A 25,057-nucleotide genomic window follows, 5' to 3' on the forward strand; every position below is an offset into this window, starting at 1 on the left:
GCACGTAAAAAGCACCCACTACATTCTCGGAGTGGTTGGCATTAGGAAGGGTATCCAGCTGTAGAAACTCTGCCAGATCAAGATTGGAGCCTGGTGCAGCCATCTGGTTCGCCAGCCCTCAGTCAAAATCGTCCAACCCATGCTAGCATGGAAAGCAGACGTTAAACGATGATGATGATGAAACTTTGTACTTGTCGGTCAAGTCACAACAAGGACCTCAGATTGACAGTACTTTATTGCAATATGCATGCAGTTCCAGGTAATGCCGATTTATGCAATACACCTGTATTGGAGGGTGTTTCTAAAGTTTCCAGATGTTTCTTCATCTTGGGTGGTATTGAACCCACTGCTCCTATGACAACAGGGACACTCTTTATGTTTGACTCATGTAGCTGACACATCTTGACAATCTCAATTCTCAGGTCTCCATATTTATCAACCTTTTCTCTTTCTATTATTATTATTAGTAGTAGTAGTAGTAGTAGTATAGGCGTAGGAGTGGCTGTGTGGTAAGTAGCTTGCTTATGAACCACATGGTTCCGGGTTCAGTCCCAGTGCGTGGCACCTGGGGCAAGTGTCTTCTACTATAGCCTCGGGCCGACCAAAACTTTGTGAGTGGATTTGGTAGACGGAAACTGAAAGAAGCCCGTCATATATATGTATATATATATATGTACGTGTGTGTGTTTGTGTGTCTGTGTTTGTCCCCCTAGCATTGCTTGACAACCGATGCTGGTGTGTTTACGTCCCCGTCACTTAGCGGTTCGGCAAAAGAGACCGATGGAATAAGTACTGGGCTTACAAAAGAATAAGTCCCGGGGTCGAGTTGCTCGATTAGAGGCGGTGCTCCAGCATGGCCGCAGTCAAATGACTGAAACAAGTAAAAGAAGGAAAAGAGTAAAGAGTAGCAGCAGCAGTTGTAGTGATGATGGTGGTGGTGGGTTTGGCGGTAGCAGTAAGGGAATGAAAGGAAGGAGGCGGAGAAGATGTAGCTTTTTTCATTTTTGTTTTGTTTTGTTTGTTTTTTTTCTAGATGTTGTATGTTTATATCTACGAAACCAAAACAAACAAGGCTTGTTTGTCACAGCTGAAATGGCATCGATTGTGTGTGTCAGCTTTTTTAGGAGAACAGAGCCATAACATTCAAACCACCACACACACACAGACACACAGACAGACAATATTATTTTTTAAAAAGAGGAAGAAACATTAAATGATGTACTCAAAACATGAAAAGAAGAAGAAGAAGAAGAAAAAGAAAGAAGAAAAAGAAGGAGGAGGAGGAGGAGGAAGAGGAAGAGGAGGAGGAAGAAGAAGAGGAAGAGGAGGAGGAAGAAGAAGAGGAGGAAGAGGAGGAAGAAGGAGGAGGAAGAAAGGAAGGAGAAGAAGAGGATGAGGAGGAAGAAGAAGAAGAGGTGGATGAGGAGGAAGAAAAGGAGGAGGAGAAGAAGAGGAGGATGAGAAAAAGAAAGAAGAAAAGGAAGAAGAAGAAGAAAAGCAGTATCTAAATTGAGATAGTCATGGCTGGAAAAAAAAAAAAACCCAGACAAATCAATGAAAAATGAACCCAGAAAAATTAGTGAGGTGTTAAACTCTTCCCCCCTACCACAGTTAACAGTTGTGAACATGAGACAGGAGGAATGTGTCAAAAAAATGTGGGAATAGCCTCATAAACAGCGAAGAAGACATAATATTTCAAGTTGACATTTACAGTTTAATATATTTGTCTGACTATAAATAGAAACTACTTCGTGCAGACACAGTTATATGGCTACACCTATATTGACTCAGGCAGACACCTGTACAAGATATTGTACTTTGTTCCAATAATAGCCAGCTACAGTCAGCTGTACTTTATTTCAAGGACATCCAAGCCCCACTTATGTGCCTTGCTACTTACTGTACTTTATATACCAATAATAACATCCGGTCTTTGCTGAGTCACTCAGGCATTAGAAGTTATCTGACATTCCACAAGCAAACAAGGGGGGGCTCACCTGCTAGAAATAGAAGCCAAATCTCACTCAAACACTTTGGGTGAAGCAGTCTTGGCTTTACCGAAACATGAAAACGTCAGGCCGCAATGCTCTTAACCCTTTTGTAACCACATTTCTGTTGAAATTAATCATTTTTTTGTTTTAATTAATTTCTTAAATTATGAAGAAGTTAATAAAATTAGTTTGTTGTAATTAAGCTGTTTTTTGGAACATAAATTAACATGAGAATCTGACGGAAGATTTTAATTTAATTCGTGTCCATACAACCAGGTGAGGTGGTCAGAGATGGATTGGTATGAAAAGAGTTAACCATAGGCACTAACTTTCGGCAAAACAACAAGTACAATCTATTCATTAGACTTAATTCCATAGGCCCCACCCCACCCCACTTTGATGCTTCAAGTGTATTTGAAACCCCTATTTCCTGTCAATCGACCGCCAATAAAACATCCATGATGTCACTGGGGTACACAATATTCAATTCAATCATCAGTCAACGTCTGTTGTCCATGCTTTGGACAGTTTTACCAGACAGACAAACGGATTAAGTCGATTACATCGACCCCAGCGCATAACTGGTACTTATTTTATCAACCCTGAAAGGATGAAAGGCAAAGTCGACCACGGTGTAATTTGAACTCAGAACGCAGCGGAAGACGAAATACCGCAAAGCATTTCGCCCGGCGTGCTAACGGTTCTGCCAGCTCACCACCTTCTCCAATATATTAAGAAGTTTTAAGTATCCTCTGTTGCCCCCAAGGGGGGTGGTTACTGTCCATGGGAGGGTAAATGTCCTAGACTCAAAGAGGAAGTGGCCACTCTAAACAGCCCACATTTCCTGCACTATGGAACCAAACTGCTACATGTTAACCATTCATTTATTAATATTTCCATAACACAGTTACATGCACATACATGTGTGAATATTGTAATAAATGCAGGGGGTGGGATAGGGGGTAACTGAGTGGATATGTTCCTGCCAGGTGAAAAACGGGCCTCATGTGAATTTATACAGGTGACTGTCACAAAGGCATAAAAACCCACACACACGGGGAGGGGGATGACGAGGAGAGGAAAGAGTGAGAAACAGAAAAGAGGAAGACAAGCATGAAGAAAGACATGCAGAGAGAGAGGGGGAGAGAGAGGATGAGAAAAGGAAATAAATTGCTGATATAAAAAGAAAGACAGTAAGAATAAGAAACAAGGAGGGAGGGAGGGAGGGAGAAAGAGAGAGGAAGCGGGGAGGTGATAGAAGGGAATAGATAGGAAGAGAGAGAGAGAGAAAGAGGTAAAGTAAACAATGAGAATCTTCCTTTAAAATGGGATTGCGTGGCACTGCACTGACACTACGTGGCACTCTTACATGACACTGCACTGACACTACATGGCACTCTTACATGACACTGCACTGACACTACGTGGCACTCTTACATGACACTGGACTGACACTACGTGGCACTCTTACATGACACTGGACTGACACTACATGGCACTCTTACATGACACTGGACTGACACTACGTGGCACTCTTACATGACACTGGACTGACACTACATGGCACTCTTACATGACACTGGACTGACACTACGTGGCACTCTTACATGACACTGCACTGACACTACGTGGCACTCTTACATGACACTGGACTGACACTACATGGCACTCTTACATGACACTACGTAGCACTCTTACATGACACTGGACTGACACTACGTAGCACTCTTACATGACACTGGACTGACACTACGTGGCACTCTTACATGACACTGGACTGACACTACGTGGCACTCTTACATGACACTGGACTGACACTACGTGGCACTCTTACATGACACTGCACTGACACTACATGGCACTCTTACATGACACTGGACTGACACTACGTGGCACTCTTACATGACACTGGACTGACACTACATGGCACTCTTACATGACACTACGTGGCACTCTTACATGACACTGGACTGACACTACGTGGCACTCTTACATGACACTGGACTGACACTATGTGGCACTCTTACATGACACTACGTGGCACTCTTACATGACACTGGACTGACACTACATGGCACTCTTACATGACACTGGACTGACACTACATGGCACTCTTACATGACACTGCACTGACACTACGTGGCACTCTTACATGACACTGCACTGACACTACGTGGAACTCTTACATGACACTGCACTGACACTACATGGCACTGCACTGACACTACATGGCACTCTTACATGACACTGCACTGATGCTACGTAGTACTGCACTGGCACTCTTATGTGGTACTGCACTGTCACTCTTACGTGACACTGCACTGGCACTCTTATGTGGTACTGCACTGGCACTCTTACGTGACACTGCACTGGCACTCTTATGTGGTACTGCACTGGCACTCTTACGTGGCACTGCACGAGCACTCTTACGTGGCACTGCACTGGCACTCTTACGTGGCACTGCACTGGCACTCTTACGTGGCACTGCACTGGCACTCTTACATGACACTGCACTGGCACTCTTATGTGGTACTGCACTGGCACTCTTACGTGGCACTGCACTGGCACTCTTACATGACATTGCACTGGCACTCTTACGTGGTACTGCACTGGCACTCTTACGTGACACTGCACTGGCACTCTTATGTGGTACTGCACTGGCACTCTTACGTGACACTGCACTGGCACTCTTATGTGGTACTGCACTGGCACTCTTACGTGACACTGCACTGGCACTCTTATGTGGCACTGCACTGGCACTCTTACGTGGCACTGCACTGGCACTCTTACATGACATTGCACTGTCACTCTTACGTGACACTGCACTGGCACTCTTACGTGACACTGCACTGGCACTCTTATGTGGTACTGCACTGGCACTCTTACGTGACACTGCACTGGCACTCTTATGTGGTACTGCACTGGCACTCTTACGTGACACTGCACTGGCACTCTTATGTGGTACTGCACTGGCACTCTTACATGACACTGCACTGGCACTCTTATGTGGCACTGCACTGGCACTCTTACGTGGCACTGCACTGGCACTCTTACATGACATTGCACTGTCACTCTTACGTGACACTGCACTGACACTCTTACGTGACACTGCACTGGCACTCTTATGTGGTACTGCACTGGCACTCTTACGTGACACTGCACTGGCACTCTTATGTGGTACTGCACTGGCACTCTTACGTGACACTGCACTGGCACTCTTATGTGGCACTGCACTGGCACTCTTACGTGGCACTGCACTGGCACTCTTACATGACATTGCACTGTCACTCTTACGTGACACTGCACTGGCACTCTTACGTGACACTGCACTGGCACTCTTATGTGGTACTGCACTGGCACTCTTACGTGACACTGCACTGGCACTCTTATGTGGTACTGCACTGGCACTCTTACATGACACTGCACTGGCACTCTTACGTGACACTGCACTGGCACTCTTACGTGGCACTGCACTGGCACTCTTATGTGGTACTGCACTGGCACTCTTACATGACACTGCACTGGCACTCTTATGTGGTACTGCACTGGCACTCTTACATGACACTGCACTGGCACTCTTATGTGGTACTGCACTGGCACTCTTACATGACACTGCACTGGCACTCTTATGTGGTACTGCACTGGCACTCTTACATGACACTGCACTGGCACTCTTATGTGGTACTGCACTGGCACTCTTACATGACACTGCACTGGCACTCTTACGTGGCACTGCACTGGCACTCTTACATGACACTGCACTGGCACTCTTATGTGGTACTGCACTGGCACTCTTATGTGGTACTGCACTGGCACTCTTACGTGACACTGCACTGGCACTCTTATGTGGTACTGCACTGGCACTCTTACGTGACACTGCACTGGCACTCTTATGTGGCACTGCACTGGCACTCTTATGTGGTACTGCACTGGCACTCTTACGTGACACTGCACTGGCACTCTTATGTGGCACTGCACTGGCACTCTTATGTGGTACTGCACTGGCACTCTTACGTGACACTGCACTGGCACTCTTACGTGGCCCTGCAATCACATCATGAAAATCTCAAAGCTACAAGACAATACCTGATTAGTTCAGAGACATGGCTGCACGGATAAGGAGTCTGCTTCACAGACTTGAGGTAACGGGTTCAATTTCAAGGCGGTGAGCTGGCAGAAACGTTAGCACGCCGGGCTAAATGCTTAGCAGTATTTCGTCTGCCACTACGTTCTGAGTTCAAATTCCGCTGAGGTCGACTTTGCCTTTCATCCTTTCGGGGTCGATAGAGTAAGTACCAGTTACACACTGGGGTCGATGTAATCGACTTAATCCATTTGTCTGTCCTTGTGTGTCCCCTCTGTGTTTAGCCCCTTGAGGGTAGTAAAGAAATAGGTTCAATTTCAATGTATAACAACCTTGGGCAAGTATCTTCCTCAATAAAATACAGGAGGATTTAGGTAAAATTACCTAGGGACATGCTCTGCGCAGTATGTTTCAGTCATTAGACTGTAGCTATGCATGTTGAAGACAGTGACTTTCATGTTTCGACCAGCTGAGCTATCGTCAGACTTCAATGCATTCGAGTTAGAATTGCCTTCATATTGTCTCTGTTGAGTTAGAAACATGTTTGGGAGTGTGGGCTTGAGTGAGGTGGTAATTAAGTAGTAATTAAGTTGTACAGTGGGTTGTTATGGACAAGTGTTTTGGAGAAATTTTTATCGATTAAATTTGGGGTTATGTTCACCATTATCATCGTCGTTTAACGTCCGCTTTCCATGCTGGCATGAGTTGGATGGTTTGACTGAGGGCTGACAAGCAAGAAGGCTGCACCAGGCTCCAATCTGATCTGGCAAAGTTTCTACAGCTGGATGCCCTTCCTGATACCAACCACCCTGAAAGTGTAGTGGGTGCTTTCTACATGCCATCGACGACACCATGACACGGGTGCCAATCAGGTGGTATTGTCATCGGGCCACAACAACGATTTCACTTGCCTCAACAGTTCTTCTCAAGCACAGTTTATTGCCCAATGATCAAAGGGTACTCTTAAATGGGCCTGTAATGCTACACTGGCATAGGCCCAGATTAGGGTCTCACTTGGCTTGCCAGGTCTTCTCAAGCACAGCATTTCTCCAAAGGTTATTGTTTAGAATTTATTCATGCATGAAGAACTTTGTAAACAAGCCTGAAGGTGTTCCTCTTTTGTTAGGTAGGCAAAAGGTGTGAGGGATTTTTGTTACTTTTGGCATCATTGGATTTAATACTCTTAAATCAAATCAAATCAAATCAAACCAAATCAAAATAGATGAACATCAATGGAATTTGTATCCTTGTGGTACCAGTGCCGGTGGCACATAAGAAAACCATCCGAGCATGACCGTAGCCAGTACCGCATCGACTGGCCTCCGTGCTGAGGGCACGTAACAAACACCATCCGAGCATGGCCGTTCGCCAGCCTCGTCTGGCACCTGTGTCGGTGGCACATAAAAACACCATCCGAGAGTGGCCGTCTGCCAGCCTCGTCTGGCACCTGTGTCGGTGGCACATAAAATCACCCACTACACTCTCGGAGTGGTTGGCGTTAGGAAGGGCATCCAGCTGTAGAAACACTGCCAGATCTGACTGGCCTGGTGCAGCCTTCGAGCTTGCCAGACCTCAGTTGAACCGTCCAACCCATGCTAGCATGGAAAGCAGACGTTAAACGATGATGATGATGATGTTTTCACAAAGTCCATTATTTAAGCCAGGAGCAAATGGGTGTGTCAGCTTTTTTAACACAAAAGAATGCAGTTTGGGATGGTCATTTCTTTACTTCTTGTTATTTAGGGTACTTCTTTCCATTTGTTATTACTCAAGGCATGTTATGGCTTTGCAATACAGAGAGTCGTTTCTCTTGTGCTTTGATGTTCACAAAGTAAAGGTTGTATGTTTACATGTTTCTCTTCAGGTATTCATTGGTTTACAGGTAATTTTATTAGTAGGTAGGGACTATCACCTTCCTGTTTTGTGGCGGTGGAGTTCGTTTGATGTTTGTTTATAAAGTTTCTTTCTTCAAATTCTGTTCTAGATATATGCTAAAGTAGGCCTGATACAGATGGCCTATTTTCTCTCTTTTACTTGTTTCAGTCATTTGACTGTGGCCATGCTGGAGCACCGCCTTTAGTCGAGCAACTCGACCCCGGGACTTATTCTTTTGTAAGCCCAGTACTTATTCTATCGGTCTCTTTTGCCGAACCGCTAAGTAATGGGGACATAAACACACCAGCATTGGTTGTCTGGGGGGACAAACAAAGACACACAAACATGCACACACACACATATATATATATATATATACATATATACGACAGGCTTCTTTCAGTTTCTGCCTACCAAATCCACTCACAAGGCTTTGGTTGGCCCAAGGCTATAGTAGAAGATACTTGCCCAAGGTGCTACGCAGTGGGACTGAACCTGGAACCATGTGGTTGGTAAACAAGCTACTTACCACACAGCCACTCCTATACTACTTACCACATTGCCACGCCTATTTGTATATTTGTGAGTAAAAATGGGAACAAAAATATTATGATATAATTTTTTTTTTTAATGGTAAAAAAAAAAGAATTTTTTCAGTTTGCTTGCTTACAAGAATACACTTTAAGAGTGCTTTTTCATCATCACCATCATCATGATTACAAGAAAGTTCACCATGAGGGAAGTTCAGCATGAGGAAAACCACCAGACATGATCCTCATTTAACGCCAGTTTTTCATGCTAACATGGGTCAGACAGTTTGAATGGAACTGGTAAGCCGGAGAACAGCACCAGGTTCCAGTTTGATTCTGGCTTGGTTTCTACGGCTGGATGTCCTTCCTAATGCCAACCACCCCAAAAGTGTACTGCGTGCTTTTACACAGCACCGGTACAGGTGCTTTTTACATGGCAGCAGCAACCATGAGCCAGCAAGATTAATTCTAGTACTTATTCTGTCAGTCTCTTTTGCTGAACTGCTAAGTTATGGGGATGTAAACAGACCAATACCAGTTGTGAAGTCTTTGTGAGTGACAAACACAACAAAAAGACACATATACACAAATACACTCTCAAAGACTCCTTGTCTTGCAAAGTTACTTGGTGACCCCCACCAGTGCTGGTGCCACTTAAAAAGCATCCAGTCCACACTGTGAAGTGGTTGGCATTTGGAAGGCCCTTCCAGCTGTAAAAACCTTGCTGAAACTGATCTCGCCTGTGCTGGTGCCACATAAAAACCACTCAGTTCATTCTGTAGAGTGGTTGATGCCAGGAAGGACATCCAGCCATAAAATTAGGGAGTCTGGTGCAGACTTCTACCTGGCCAGCTCCTGTCAAACTGTCCAACCCATGCCAGCATGGAAGGCAAACGTTAAATGATGATGACGATGATGCATGTATGAAAGGCTTCTTTCGGTTTCCATCTATCAAATTCACTCACAAAGCTTTGATCAGCTCAGGGCTATAATACAAAGCCACTCGGCCCAATGTGCTATGCTGTAGGACCGAACTCAGAACCACGCAATTGGGAAGCAGACAATAATACCTGATCATAGAGAGTAAAACTAAATCCATTGCCTATTGTAAGACCACTCGCTGTCTCGTCCCTTGAAGCAGTGGGGTGGGTGTTTACCTGTCGTAAGATCTCAGGTGCTAGCTTCAGTCTGAGACGAACTCAATACCTTGAAGTGCCGCACAAACCTAAAAGTCAGGATCTTTTCATCCCAGCTCCCAGTCTTCAGAAAAGAAAAAAAAAAAAGGATACGATGCTGCAATGACGGAACCAGAAGAATTCCATGACAAACCAGTCACCTGGCACTGAAAAGACACAAAAAAAAAATGAGAGATCATTACACATAGGTATATACATGTTTCAAGAGAAGGAGGAGGAGAAGGTGATGGTGGGAGCAGTAGTAGTAGAGTCTAACACTGATCAGGCAGGCTTTTAATGAAGGGTTCTCCAACCATGACCTTTCCATATATTTCCAATTTTCCGAGACTTACATTATCTAATGGGTCCTTTCCTTATTTAAGACAATGAAGAGGGCACAGTCCTTGGTTTGTGTCAAGAAGAAGTGGTGGTGGTGGTGGTTTTGTTTTAGTAATTAGATCCATACACTCTAATTTCAGGTTAAAGCCCAGGTAGATACATACATGCACACACACACAGGTGTTAGGTTGAATCCCTGCCAATGTAGCCCCTGGGGCTCAGTACAGTCGTCTGGCTCATCAGTTTCTGCTGAACCATCCAATCCCTGTCAGCATTAAAGACAGACATTAAATGATGACGACGACGATGATGATGATGTATATGTTTACATTCCGAGCCACAAATGGCGACATCTGTTGGCATGTGCTTTTGAACATGAGTGGAATGAAAATTCCCTTAATTGGAAAAAGGGCAAGGGTTAGCGAGAGGAAGAGCATCCACCTTCTGTCCATCATATGTATTTGCCAAAGCCAGGGAGCAATCAACATCATCATCGTTTAACGTCCGTTTTCCCGCGCTAGCACAGGTTGGACGGTTCGACCGGGGATCTGGGAAGCCAGAAGGCTGCACCAGGCTCCAGTCTGTTCTGGCAGTGTTTCTACAGCTGGATGCCCTTCCTAACGCCAACCACTCCGTGAGTGTAGTGGGTGCTTTTTACGTGCCACCGGCACAGGTGCCAGGGGAGTCTGGCATCGGCGACGATCGGTTGGTGCTTTTAATGAATACGTAAATAAATGGATGCAAAAGCACAATTGAGGGCACATCTTCAGAGAAACAATATTGATTAGTCAAGAGTTACAATTAAGATAACGACACTTGATAACAGAAAGGATTGGCAAAAATAAACAAACAATAAAAAAAACTCACTTAAATATTGGTTTCAAATTCTGGCACAAGGCCAGCAATTTCAAGGGAGGGAGATGAGTCGATTACATCAACCCCAGTACACAACTGGTACTTAATTTATCGACTCTGAAAGGATGAAAGGAAAAGTCAAACCTCGGTGGAATTTGAACTCAGAACAACATACAGACAGACGAAATGCCACTGAGCGTTTTTGTATCGCGTACTAACGATTCTGCCACCGCAATTAAGATAACGATACTTGATAACAGTAAGGTTTGGCAAAAATGAAAAAAAAAAAACGAAAAAAAAAACATAAAGAATAAAACTCACTTAAAAAATTATATTGACACATCTAAATTGTAGAAGGAGATTACAAGGAGTTTTTCAGACTTCTCAATGATAAATCTTATCTTCAAATTCCCAACCGCAGTCTTAACTAGCAACAGACTACTACAGTTACAACAATAATAATAGTAATAATAATAATAATAATAATAATAATCTATTCTTTGTTGATTTACGGGGTGAGCGCGAACGCAGACCCCCACACTTAGAAATAGCGCACCCGAGTCGCCCACGGTTGGGGCGATCGCAAAGGTCAACCCCCACCGTAGTGCAATGGAAGGGCCTCACTCTGGGAGAACCACCTTGCTGACATCATCATCAGCAGCAGCACCGCCACCACCACCACCAGGTTGTTGTGAATCGAGCTTTTCAACCACACAATCACAACTGCACCAATACATACACACACACACACACACACACACACACACACAAGAGGGTCTGGGGAAAAGAAAATTCAGGAGGATCAGTTAATTATGATTTTAATCAACATATTCCCCTCTCAGATTCACACACTTATTGCAGCAGTCCTTCAGTTCTTTTAAGCCCTGTAAAAAAACTCAGAAGGTCGGGGCTCCAACCAGGCCTTTTGTGATACCCTAAAAGCCAGGAACTTGTCAGCACCCTCTTGTACATATGCACCTGGATATAGAAAATCAGGCACAGGAGGACAACAAAGGAACATGCAAAAAAAAAATAGGAAAAAAACACGAAGGATATGGACCTGCTCATCCATCATCAGTTACTGACCAAAAATCATTACAATTTCGACACCTTATTGATAAATTTGGCAATATATCAACAGCAAAATACTGTTAGGATATAAGAGAGTAAACATGAATAAATCAAGTACAAGGAAACGTACAAAAGAAACAAGGTTTCTAGTAGGCCGAACAGTAATAAGGATAAATTATGATTTGATTAAAGTTTATAAACGCTTACCTGGCCCCTAACTGCATCATGTGTGAAAACATGCAGCTTATTGACTGATGATGACTCGTCTTGCCAACTGACTTGGTAACCTGCAACATTCAGAAGAGAATACTGAGAAACTGAAAGGAATCATAGAAATCTAACCACACTGTAGTTAAGACACCCGTGCTGGTGACACGTAAAAAGCACCGTCCGAACGTGGCAGATGCCAGCAGTGCCTGGCTGGCATCCGTGTTGGTGACATGTAAAAAGTACTGGCCGAACGTGGCCGATGCCAGCGCCGCCTGGCTTGCGTCCGTGTTGGTGACACGTAAAAAGCACTGGCCGAACGTGGCAGATGCCAGCGCTGCCTGGCTGGCATCCATGTTGGTGACATGTAAAAAGTACTGGCCGAACGTGGCCGATGCCAGCGCCGCCTGGCTGGCGTCCGTGTTGGTGACACGTAAAAAGCACTGGCCGAACGTGGCAGATGCCAGCAGTGCCTGGCTGGCATCCGTGTTGGTGACATGTAAAAAGTACTGGCCGAACGTGGCCGATGCCAGCGCCGCCTGGCTGGCGTCCGTGTTGGTGACACGTAAAAAGCACTGGCCGAACGTGGCAGATGCCAGCGCTGCCTGGCTGGCGTCCGTGTTGGTGACACGTAAAAAGCACTGGCCGAACGTGGCAGATGCCAGCACCGCCTGGCTGGCATCTGTGTCGGTGACACGTAAAAGCACCAACCAATCGTGGTCGTTTGCCAGCCTGCTCTGGCTCCAGTGCCGGTGGCGCGAAAGAAACACCCACTACACTCATGGAGTGGTTGGGCGTTAGGAAGGGCATCCAGCTCTAGAAACACTGCTAAATCAGACTAGAGCTTGGTGCAGCCTCCATGGCTTCCAGATCCCAGTCGAACCATCCAACCCATGTTAGCATGGAAAACGGACATTAAATGATGATGATGAATGCTATCTAACATTCAATAGCAAGCATCCGTGCCCTCAAAATGGTGCTGTTAACCCAGATTGCTGAAGAATTAACAGCACCATTTTGCACTGTTAACAGTTGCTGTTATCAAAGGCACCCAGTTTACTCTGTTATGTGGCTGGTGTTAAGAAAGGACATCAAACTGTAGAAACTAGATGCCAAAAGAGTTATAGAACATGGCTCAGTCCTCTGGATTATCAGTTCTTGTCAAACCATCCAAACCATCCCAGCATGGAAAATAAAAAGGACGTTCGGTGGTGTTAATGTTGCTTTCCATTTCCATCAACGAAAAACCAATCAGAAGACTAAAGTAGAAAACATTTTGGCACAAAGTATCCTTCAGTCATTCAGACTGGAACAATTATTCCAATAATTGGCCAAAGACTTGTTTTCTATATCATCATCATCATCATCGTCGTTTAACGTCCGCTTTCCATGCTAGCATGGGTTGGACGGTTCAACTGGGGTCTGGGAAGCCCGAAGGCTGCACCAGGCTCCAGTCAGATCTGGCAGAAGTGACTAGGGGCATCATGTGGTTTGGAGCCCCGTGCTACCTGAAACTATGTGCTTGGGAAACAAACTTCTCCATCACATAGCCCACCCCGGCAACTAACTGGATTAAGAAATCCACTGATTAAAATTAACAAATCAACTGGGATAACCAGTCGTGTGATGCAATGAAGAATGGTAAATGGAATCCGGACTAACCTTGAAATGCTTGGCTTCTGGCATTTTTGTCCAGTTCTTTGTACACAAGTGGTTCCATCTTCTTGAGGAATGCTGCCAACTGAGGGGAGTCATCTTTCATAATTACCATTGGTACCGCTGAGTTGTTTGTGGTCTGACTCTGTACATTTAAATAACCAAACATTGAAGAATCACAATGACGTAGAGGATAATCATTATCATCATCATCATCATTTAACATCTGCTTTCCATGCTGGCATGGGTTGGATGGTTTGACAGGAACCAATGTGCCACAAGGCCACATCAAGCTCCAGTGTCGCCTTTGGCATGGCTTCTAGTGCCGAATGCCCACCTTTATGCCAACCCCTATACAATATGTACTGAGTGCCTTTATCATGCCACCAGCACTGGAGGGGTTGCCAAACAACTGCCAAGACAGGAGAGAAGAAAGGCGGGGAAAAAGGGGACAAGGGACTAAGTGGGGAGGGGGGGTATTTGAGGTGGAGATGAGATTTTATTTTATGCCAAGGACTAGCAGAGGTGGTTTGCTATGGAGAAGATGCATGGCTATCCTGCATTTATATAAGGGTGGGATGGCGTATCTGGGGGGAAAAAAGGCAAGATGGTAGGAATGGCTTGACAAAGTAAAACCATGAGGATACAAGAGATGACCTCTAGTATCAGAGAACATTGTAACGTCCCCTTTTCCATGCTTGCAGGGGTTGGATGGAGTTTATTGAGACAGATTTTCTATACAACTTGATGCCCTTTCCAGTTGCCAACCTCCACCTTATTTCCCCCGTGAAAGATTGGAAAGAAAAGACACCACTTCTACGACGGTGATATCAAGACAAGGAGACACACGCACACACACACATACTCTTTTACTTGTTTCAGTCATTTGACAGCGGCCATGCTGGAGCACCGCCTTTAGTCGAGCAAATCGACCCCGGGACTTATTCTTTGTAAGCCCAGTACTTATTCTATCGGTCTCTTTTTGCCGAACCGCTAAGTGACGGGGACGTAAACACACCAGCATCGGTTGTCAAGCAATGCTAGGGGGATAAACACAGACACACACACACACATACATATATATATATATACATATATACGACAGGCTTCTTTCAGTTTCCGTCTACCAAATCCACTCACAAGGCATTGGTCGGCCCGGGGCTATAGCAGAAGATATTTGCCCAAGATGCCAAGCAGTGGGACTGAACCCGGAACCATGTGGTTGGTTAGCAAGCTACTTACCACACAGCCACTCCTGCGCCTGTATATAAATAATATATAAGCATACACTACAACAGTACCATGAATGGCGGAGCCTCTACACCAAGGCTGGCCAACCTGAGGCCCACAGCCGGCAGACTTTTATCTTGCAGCCCACTTGATACTTTCTTGAAATGGGTTTATTTAAACTAACATTCTAAAAATTTTATCAAAAGTTAAAGATTGTAAAGTAAAGTTAAAAACAAAAGATAATAGTTTTTGCAACGATATCAAGACAAGGCGCAGAAGTGGCTGTGTGGTAAGTAGCTTGTTTACCAACCACATGGTTCCGATGCTGGTGTGTTTACGTCCCCGTCACTTAGCGGTTCGGCAAAAGAGACCAATAGAATAAGTACTAAGCTTACAAAGAATAAGTCCCGGGGTCGATTTGCTCGACTAAAGGCGGTGCTCCAGCATGGCCGCAGTCAAATGACTGAAACAAGTAAAAAAGTAAAGAGAGTAAACTTCTTAAAATAATATTCAGAATGCCATATGTCTACTGAGTATAGAAGCAGATGTGATACATTATCGTCATCATTTAACATCTGCTTCCCATGTGGTGGTGAGGTTGATGATGAGTGGACACAGAGGCCGTTCTCTGCCTCCGTGTCCACGATCAGCATCTCCCCCACCAATACCCAATAGCCCTTACACAATTCACTTCGGTCATAAGCAACTCCCTCCACTAATAGAGAGAGGAATGCTGGATCCGTGGGTCGTTCAAAACATGTGGCTCATGTAGAACTGACCCAAGACTAACAGCAACAACAAACAAACAAACAAACAAAACATATACGTTACCCCACTTTCAACTTTCAGATTCGATTGTGATGCACTGTCCTCAACGGACAATGGTTTCGTCTGATTCCCAGCATCAACACAGTCCCTAGAAAAAAAGAAAAAATCATCTTTTTTGCATGTGTAAAATATCTGATTTACCACCACTACCACCACCACCACCACCATCATCATTTAACATCCATTGTCCATGCGGGCATGGGTTTGACCAGAGCTAGGCAAGCAGGAGAGCTGCTCGACCCCCGCCCAGTCTAATTTGGTGTAGTTTCTATGGCTGGATGCCCTTCCTAACACAAACCACTTTACAGAATGTGCTGGGTGCTTTTGCATGGCACCGGCACACGTCTCTTGCAGATGAATCCCCTCTTCACCCCGGGGGAGTGGGCTTACCACCTCTGCTGTGGAGAATGGGTCTTCTTGAATAGAGCAAGACTCCAGGCAACTGGCATACAATTTATTGTTGTAGTACAAACATGTGTATACATTCAAACATCACAACTGTCTTTCCAAATCCTGTTGCATTCCATACAGAATTTTTGACCTTCCAAAGTCGTCTTAGCGTATAAGTAAATCTACCATTTCTAGCTGTAAATTTTGGTGTGAAAAATTCAACTTGCATGCCAGAAAATACAGAATAATATTAAAAAAATATCAATAATTTTTAACAGAGGCACAAGGCCATACAAGAAGACTAGAATGGTTGATGAAAACAAAATCAGAAATGGTTTGGGGCTCATTATATATTTTATCAACTCTGAAAGGATTACTAGCAAAATAGCTTCATCAGAAAGTTGTAGACGAGTGTCACTGTCATACAAGCAGTGTCCTTCATTTCCAATCTTCCATGAAAACAGGTCTGGCCATGGAGGGGCAATATTGACCTTACTTAGAAACAGGTGAAGGTTGACAACAGGAAGGGCATCTGGGCACTGTAGAAAAGCTGCCTCAACACGTCCTATCCGACCCTTGTGGGTGTTAAATGATGATGATGGTGATTTTGAAATAAGGGATTGAAGGTGAGAAATTTGTAGGGCAGGAGGGGAGCCAAATGAATAGATTCAGCTAGTGACCTAGTATTTGTTTTCCTTGACCCCTGGGGGGATGAAGGGCAAAGTCAATCTGATCAATGTTCGAAGGGTTCAAATAAGGGTGCCCAGCCAGAGAAACAGTGCCAAAGGGACACGGGAGTACAAGGCAGTCCTCTGAATTGTCAGATCCTATCAAACTGTCCAACCTGAGCTAGCACGGAAGAGGGGCATTAGAAGACGACAGCAATGATGATGAACCGGTATTGGCCAGGTCAAAGGCGGCAAGCTGGCAGAAACGTTAGCACGCCGGACGAAATGCGTAGCCGTATTTTGTCTGCCGTTACGTTCTAAGTTCAAATTCCACCGAGGTCAACTTTGCCTTTCATCCTTTCGGGGTCGATAAATTAAGTACCAGTTACACACTGAGGTCGATGTAATCGACTTAATACCTATGTCTGTCCTTGTTTGTCCCCCTCTATGTTTAGCCCCTTGTGGGTAATAAAGAAATAGGTATCGGCCAGGTGTCCTTTACCCCGTGTCCAGAGTTCACAGTAGAACTGAACCTGAAACCATGCGACTGAATAGCAACCGCCTTAACCACAGAGTCACACTTACAACAACAACAACAACATGAACAAAAATAAAGTGACAATGCCATGACTCACGAGCTTACACTTAACACATAAAGAATGAATTTCTTTGAAGAGCCATTTCAAGAGAAAATGAAAGTACAGTGAATGAGGAATATATATTTACTATTTGACAAGAAAAGAATGTCTTTTTGATATTCAACCCACCTGAGGCTGACCATGGCTATATGACACGTTACATGTTTTCAAATATCTTTGAAGGAAGGTCTTTATATATATAGGGTGGGCCAGAATTCATGACTCACTTGTTAGGTGTATTAATTAATACACATATTAAGAAATAAAATTATAAATGTAAACAATAGGTGCAGGAGTGGCTGTGTGGTAAGTAGCTTGCTTACGAACCACATGGTTCCGGATTCAGTCCCACTGTGTGGCACCTTGGGCAAGTGTCTTCTACTATAGCCTCGGGCCGACCAAAGCCTTGTGAGTGGATTTGGTAGACGGAAACTGAAAGAAGCCCGTCGTATATATGTATGTGTGTCTGTGTTTGTCCCCCTAGCATTGCTTGACAACCGATGCTGGTGTGTTTACGTCCCCGTCACTTAGCGGTTCGGCAAAAGAGACCGATAGAATAAGTACTGAGCTTACAAAGAATAAGTCCCGGGGTCGAGTTGCTCGATTTAAGGCGGTGCTCCAGCATGGCCGCAGTCAAATGACTGAAACAAGTAAAAGAGTAATACAGTAACAATAAAATAAGCATCTTGAGAAATAAAACTAATTAGGGAGTCGTTAATTCTGGCCGACCCCGTATATAAAAACCTTCCTTGAAAGCTTCATGTTATTTTATGCTTACAAGTACGTGGTTGCATAATGAGTTATTTTACTAAAAATCTTTATCTTTTTCAAAATTAATTGAAACAAGGAAAACCTGGGACGAGTTGGTGAAGCACAACCTTCGAACATTAGGTCTCACCGAGGCAATGACTAGTGACCGAGACCTTTGGAAGTATGCTGTGCGTGAGAAGACCCGGCAGGACCAGTGAGGCCATAACCCATGGCCTCTATGCATACCTTTCCTTCTTGGGACACAAAACTCTGCTTATTGGGGTTGATGTAAACAACTAGCCCCCTTTCTCCAAAATTGCTGGCGTTGTGCCCAAATTTGAAACCAGTTTCTCCATTGTCAGACAAGTTTCCATCTATGTGTGTGTGTTTGTGTGTCTTTGTTTGTCCCCCTAGCATTGCTTGACAACCGATGCTGGTGTGTTTACGTCCCTGTCACTTAGCGGTTCGGCAAAAGAGACCGATAGAATAAGTACTAGGCTTACAAAGAATAAGTTCCGGGGTCGATTTGCTCAACTAAAGGCTTTAGTTTAGCTGGCATTACGGAAGACACTTGCCCAAGGTGTTGCATAGGAGGACTGAACCTAAGACCTCATGGTTGAGAAGCAAGCTTCTTAACCACACATTGACACATACACCTATATAATTCCTCTGTGCATGTGCGTAACTTCATTAAAAATATACATTCTTAAGAAAGTTATGGAGAGAAAACCCAAGTGAGCAGGGCACACTTCTGTAGTTATGCCATAGTTGGAGTGTCAGTTCATCCTTGCTGGAGACAATATGCTTATGTGGTCTGGTCAGTAGCGAGTACCAAAGACCCAGGACAGTAAAACAAAAAACTGTCCTTCTATACAAAATAGAAGGCTCTCAGAAGCTAGTGATTAATTTGCCGTGTAAGAGAAAATAAACTGTGGTGCCAACGCAATAGGACGGCTGGGAACCGACCAATAATAACAACAGGTTCGTTTAATCACGAGGTCATGAACCACCAGAACAAAAAGGGCTTGAGGAGCCATTTTACGGGTATTTAAGCTTAGATGAGAAAAGAACGAAACCACCTTACACAATGACATTGTAAATCACTTCTGCTACAGTGAATAGATGTAGCGCTATGTGGTAAGGAAGTTTACTTCCTAACCACAAGATCGCGGGTTCTGTCCCACTGCATGGCACCTTGGGTAAATGTCTTCTACTATAGCCCGAAACCAACTAGGCAAAAATTGAAAGGACCCCTCTTGACTCTTTGATAGTCGTAAATGCCAGCGGTGTCTTTCATTCTCGATCTTCTGTGAAAGCACTGACTGGCCAGAATGAAAATTACCTTACTTGGAAAGGGGTCAGTGTTGGCGACAAGGGAATCTGGCTTAAAGAAATCTGCCTCAACAAGTTCCGTCCCAACACATGCAAGCATGGGAAAGTGGACATTAAAACAAATGATGTGTAGATAGATAGATAAAGATAATTATGGCCTGTTTGTGGGGATACCTGCGGATTCGCGACCAGAAAGCGCTTAGCTTTACATACGTCTCGTCAGACCCTAATACTCTATAACTTCTCTTTCGGATTTATGGTTTACTGATAATATATATAGGTACGCGAGTGCGCGCACCTGGCCCACTCTTCTTAAATAGTACCTATATATATATATATATATATATAGAAATACAATAAGAGGCTTCCAAATAGGAAAGCGTTGTGCTAGAAAGGGCAGAGATGGTAAACGAGAATTTATCCTTTTTTTGTGTGGTCTTTGAGTTTTCTACTACTCTTTCTAGCACAACGCTTTCCTATTTGGAAGCCTCTTATTGTATTTCTATATGAATAATATATAGTCTAAGACTAATTCGTTTTTTGTGGTAGGCCACTGGTAATAATCATTTATTATATATATATATATATATATATATATATATATAAAGCTGAAGTTGTCTGTGTATGGCAGGGTTGGTAGCCTTCAACTAACACTATCTCCTCCGAGACCCTACAATGCAAGTTGACCAAAATTGAGAGTATGATAGAAGAAGGCTTGCTCTTCCTTCCGTAGAAGAAAAGATTCAAATCGGACCATGTTAACACCAAAAATTATTTACAGTGAAAATCCCTATTTTTTTACGATTTTTTGACTGCTGTGTCGCCATTTTTCGGTGTATTTCAACCAGAAAAATGTTCACTTAAAGAGAATAACAAGCTACATAATGCACTATTTTTACTTTTCAAAAATTCCAATTCTAAAGGGTCGAAACAAACCCGAGCAACGCCGGGCGATACTGCTAGTTTATAATAAAAGGCAAAGGCGTCGAATTTGTGCGTAAACAAAGGGCCTATCATTGGTACAAAACAGAAGGGACCACATACTAAACGATATGCAGTATTCATCTAGTTTATAAAAAGAAATTATCATTTTTCTTAAGTGATTGCTATGATTAATTAAACCGAATTAATTAGCGTTTTATTGTATATTTTATATTCATAAAGACAGCTCACTTGAGAATTTTTGCAGACATTCGGGGATTCCATATGTATTGAATAAATAACATTTTCTGACCCGACGAGGGGACCTGTTGTTAATAACACTAATTAAACAACCTTAATTGGCGTTTTATTGTATATTTTATATTCATAAAAACAGCTCACTTGAGAATTTTAGCAGGCATTCGGGGATTCCATATGTATTGAATAGATAACAATTTCTGGCCCGACGAGGGGACCTGTTGTTAATAACACTAATTAAACAACCTTAATTAGCGTTTTATTGTATATTTTATATTCATAAAAACAGCTCACTTGAGAATTTTAGCAGGCATTCGGGGATTCCATATGTATTGAATAGATAACAATTTCTGGCCCGACGAGGGGACCTGTTGTTAATAACACTAATTAAACAACCTTAATTGGCGTTTTATTGTATATTTTATATTCATAAAAACAGCTCACTTGAGAATTTTAGCAGGCATTCGGGGATTCCATATGTATTGAATAGATAACAATTTCTGGCCCGACGAGGGGACCTGTTGTTAATAACACTAATTAAACAACCTTAATTGGCGTTTTATTGTATATTTTATATTCATAAAAACAGCTCACTTGAGAATTTTAGCAGGCATTCGGGGATTCCATATGTATTGAATAGACAACAATTTCTGGCCCGACGAGGGGACCTGTTGTTAATAACACTAATTAAACAACCTTAATTAGCGTTTTATTGTATATTTTATAAATAACCTAACACCGAAACTTTAGACGTTTTGTAGCATTTGGCGAATGGCACCATGTCCGTCCGTTCCTCTGTGATTCCTTCTGTTCTGCAAAAGGAAGTTGATGTTTACGTAAGAGATTGGGGCAAGTTTTACTTTATAAATATATATTAACCTGTCTTGACTCCATGTGCTGTCCAGGTTCACTTGGTCTAAGTTTTCGTCTGTAAACATGGCATTAGTCGTAGCAGTCGCTGCAGCGGCATGGGGAAACGACATCGATGATGTTGCTTAGTAACTGAATGTTTCGGAAGTGTTAGCACGCCGGAAGTTGCCTTCAGTTGATGCGGGACTATCTTCACCCCATCTCTCTCTATACAAATATATCTTACTCTCTCTCTCTCTTACTCTTTCTGTCTTACTCTCTCTCTCTCTCTCTCTGTCTTACTCTCTCTCTCTCTCTCTCTCTCTATATATATATATATATATATATATATATATATCTTACTCTCTCTCTCTCTCTCTCTCTCTCTCTCTCTATATATATATATATATATCTTACTCTGTCTGTCTTACTCTCTCTCTTACTCTCATTCTCTCTTACTCTCTTCTCTTACTCTCTCTTCCTCTCTATCTCTGTGTAGAGGACAATGAGAGGAGAAGTGCACAAGACACAAAATAAATTATTTTCATTTTATTTTAGATGTAATTATTGACTTTAATCCACCCCAGCTCTCGTTTTTTAATTTTATTCTCCTCCTGCTTCCACAAACTAACTCCAAATACGCAAATACACACACACACGCACACATACATACATACACATACTCTCACGCACACACACACACACATGCTGAAATTTCGAATTCAAAAAAAAAAAATAGACGAGTTGAAAAAAAAAAATTTAAATGTAGTCGCGAATATTTTTAATATTTATTATTAATAAATGATATATATTTCGAAAGAAAAGAAAAAAGTAGGTATTTAATTTTTTTCGTTTTTATGATGAAATTGTCCTAAGAAGCCGGTCCCCCGGGTTTGGTGTGTGAAAGTCAAGAGGTTGCTGGTTCAAGACGGAGAGATGGAGGACATCCAAGCACGTGTTCAGAATGCTGTGAATTCTATGATCACACAATTAGATCAAGAATGCCTTAGAAAGATGCAGGTATTGTTTGTTCTTTATGGATTTTGTGATATAAATGCGGAAAATCGAAACATTTTTAGTTGAATGAATAAATGAAAAAATATATAGAGAGAGATAGAGATGAAACGAAAAGAGGAATTCTGAATATTTGGAATTTAAACCATTCTTTTAATAGAGATTTCTTGTAATTTATAAATAATTATAGAATTTATAGATGGTTCGTTCGGTTGAGTGAACGTGTATGTATATATATATATATATATATATATATATATATATTAAGTGTAGGAAGAAATGGAGCTGAACGATTTTATGCCCCATGGTCGTAACTTCAACCGTGCTTTTTCTGTTGTGATTTTCGCTACCCAGGTATCGGTTATCATTTGAATTATCCTTAATAAGATAATTCATTTATCTACTTCAATAATATCTCTCTCTCTCTCTCTCTCTCTATATATATATATATATATATATATATATATATATATATATATATAGCGTAAGAATGTTCATAATTATGACCCGACACCGCCAACTTTATTTCCTCATAACTTTCGGTAAAATGAGTATTTTGTAATGGATTTTTCTATAAATACCTGTTAGGTGTTGTAGATGACGATTACACAATGCGATGAAGAAGTATGCATCTATAATGAGATGGTGGGATTTAATTCTCGCAGTCGGGGATACAACTATACCGTGTTTTGTTAATTAGTTTTCGTATTTATTGAGTTTGTAAGTTGTATTTGGGGGGGAAAAATAATTAAAGCCTTTTGTTAAAAGTGTAAAAATCAATATTATTGATTTATCTCACACCGACTGACATAAGCGCTCGCATTTTGTGGGAAGGTGTGACACTGTATTTTAATCGACCCCTACGAAGGGGTGAAAGACAAGGTCAACGACGCCGGCGGGATCAGACATTAATTAATGAATTAATACTGGATTTTTAACGTAGGTACTTGTGGTTGTAAATTATTGTCAAACCCCCCACACACACTTGGGAAGGAAAAATTAAGTCAACCTCGCCGGAATCACTCATTAAATGCATGGATTCTTAACAAAGGCACAGCTCCTAATTATCCTTTCTACGATAGGCACAAAACCTGAAATTTGTGGGGAAGGGGGCTACTCGATTATATCGACCCCGAAAGGATAAAAGGCAAAGTCGACCTGGAAAAGACTTCCTTTCGATTCTACCAACTTGTAAGTAATTATCAACCCCCAGGGGGAAAAAAACGTCCGACTTGGGTGTGACCTGTAACTTCTTACCGGCTGTACGACCGATTCTGTCAATTATCAGTTATATAAGGATGCGTTCGATAAGAAAGTATTTAAATTGTCGCAATTAGAATGCTAATATGGCATTTTCCTGTTTGGGATCTTTTCGGTTTGACCGGCAGTTTTTTAAAATAATTTCCACGTAACTAAACACTTTTAAACTTCGTATACTGGTAGAATGTGTTTATAAAACATCTTGGGTGTGCCATTGGAACAGGAGCCAGTCAGGGGGTACTGGCCACAGCTGCAATTTTGGTTTTACTTGACTCAACAGGTCTTCTCAAGCATATCATATGACCCGATATATATATCTATAGACATATATATATATATATATATATATATATATTATATATATATATATAATATATATATATATATATATATTTGTTAGCTCCAGCTCATATCTGAACTTTGGTTCGTCAGTATCCATCCAGTTTCCTCACCTGATATTTGTGCCAAAAATGACTTTGGAGTCCAAGTCGGTGGTGAAAGAGTCATGGGCAGCACGGGATGGTCAGTGCAGGTCAAGGATGTTGAAAATGCTCCTGTCTTCTTCTGCAGTTTTCCTCCTCATTCTCTTGTCTGTTCTGTTTGAAGGAGCTGGTTCCATTGCAGATGGCAGTCCTCCAGGCTGTCCTTATCCATGGCTATCTGTTCCCATGAGGATGGCTGGATGTTAGCTTGAGTCAAGGTCTGTTTGAGCTGGTCTTTACAACAGAATTTCGGACCTCCTCTGGGTCTTGTCCCAGTTGCAAGTTCTCCGTAAAGCATGATCCTTGGGAGACAAGAGGGCTCCATACGCTGGACGTGACCCGCCCAGCGGAGACAATGGCGAAAAAATGGTGGCTTCGACACTTGGTAGTGAAGTGCGGCAAAGAACCTTGTTGTTGGTAACATGATCTTCCCATTGTATGTTGAGGATCTGTTGTAGTATGTGTACATACATATATACATGTATGTAGGTATACATACATGTATGTATGTATATATACATATATATATATGTGTGTGTGTATATATATATACATACATATATATATATATGCATGTATGTACACACACATGCACATGTATACATGCATATATGTATGTGTGTGTGTACATACATGCATATATATATATATATA

General features: G+C 42.6%; 2 protein-coding genes and 1 pseudogene across 3 annotated transcripts in view; 1 reads left to right on the forward strand and 2 right to left on the reverse strand.

Annotated features, from left to right (window-relative positions):
* Positions 1-21,853, reverse strand: part of LOC115224356 (WD repeat-containing protein 34) — a 34,370-nt gene extending 12,517 nt beyond the window's left edge. The window contains exons 1-5 of one of the 2 annotated variants that reach the window (XM_029795232.2): positions 21,678-21,853; positions 15,845-15,929; positions 13,790-13,928; positions 12,128-12,207; positions 9,770-9,822 (exon numbers count right to left, since the gene is read on the reverse strand). In XM_029795232.2, the coding sequence (XP_029651092.1) occupies positions 9,770-9,822; positions 12,128-12,207; positions 13,790-13,928; positions 15,845-15,929; positions 21,678-21,781 (461 nt within the window). In that variant the 5' untranslated portion in view covers positions 21,782-21,853. The remainder of the gene's footprint in view (positions 1-9,769; positions 9,823-12,127; positions 12,208-13,789; positions 13,929-15,844; positions 15,930-21,677) is intronic. The other variant, XM_036513145.1, reaches the window with a different exon arrangement.
* Positions 11,360-11,542, reverse strand: LOC115224588 (annotated as a pseudogene).
* A 653-nt stretch (positions 21,854-22,506) lies between the features above and the next one.
* Positions 22,507-25,057, forward strand: part of LOC115224360 (protein FAM136A) — a 26,349-nt gene continuing 23,798 nt past the window's right edge. The window contains exon 1 of the mRNA XM_029795236.2: positions 22,507-22,667. Coding sequence (XP_029651096.1) covers positions 22,584-22,667 — 84 coding nt within the window. The 5' untranslated portion in view covers positions 22,507-22,583. The remainder of the gene's footprint in view (positions 22,668-25,057) is intronic.

The sequence above is a fragment of the Octopus sinensis genome, linkage group LG25 (genome assembly GCF_006345805.1).
Source record: "Octopus sinensis linkage group LG25, ASM634580v1, whole genome shotgun sequence".
In the NCBI taxonomy this organism is placed as follows: Eukaryota; Metazoa; Mollusca; class Cephalopoda; order Octopoda; family Octopodidae; genus Octopus; species Octopus sinensis.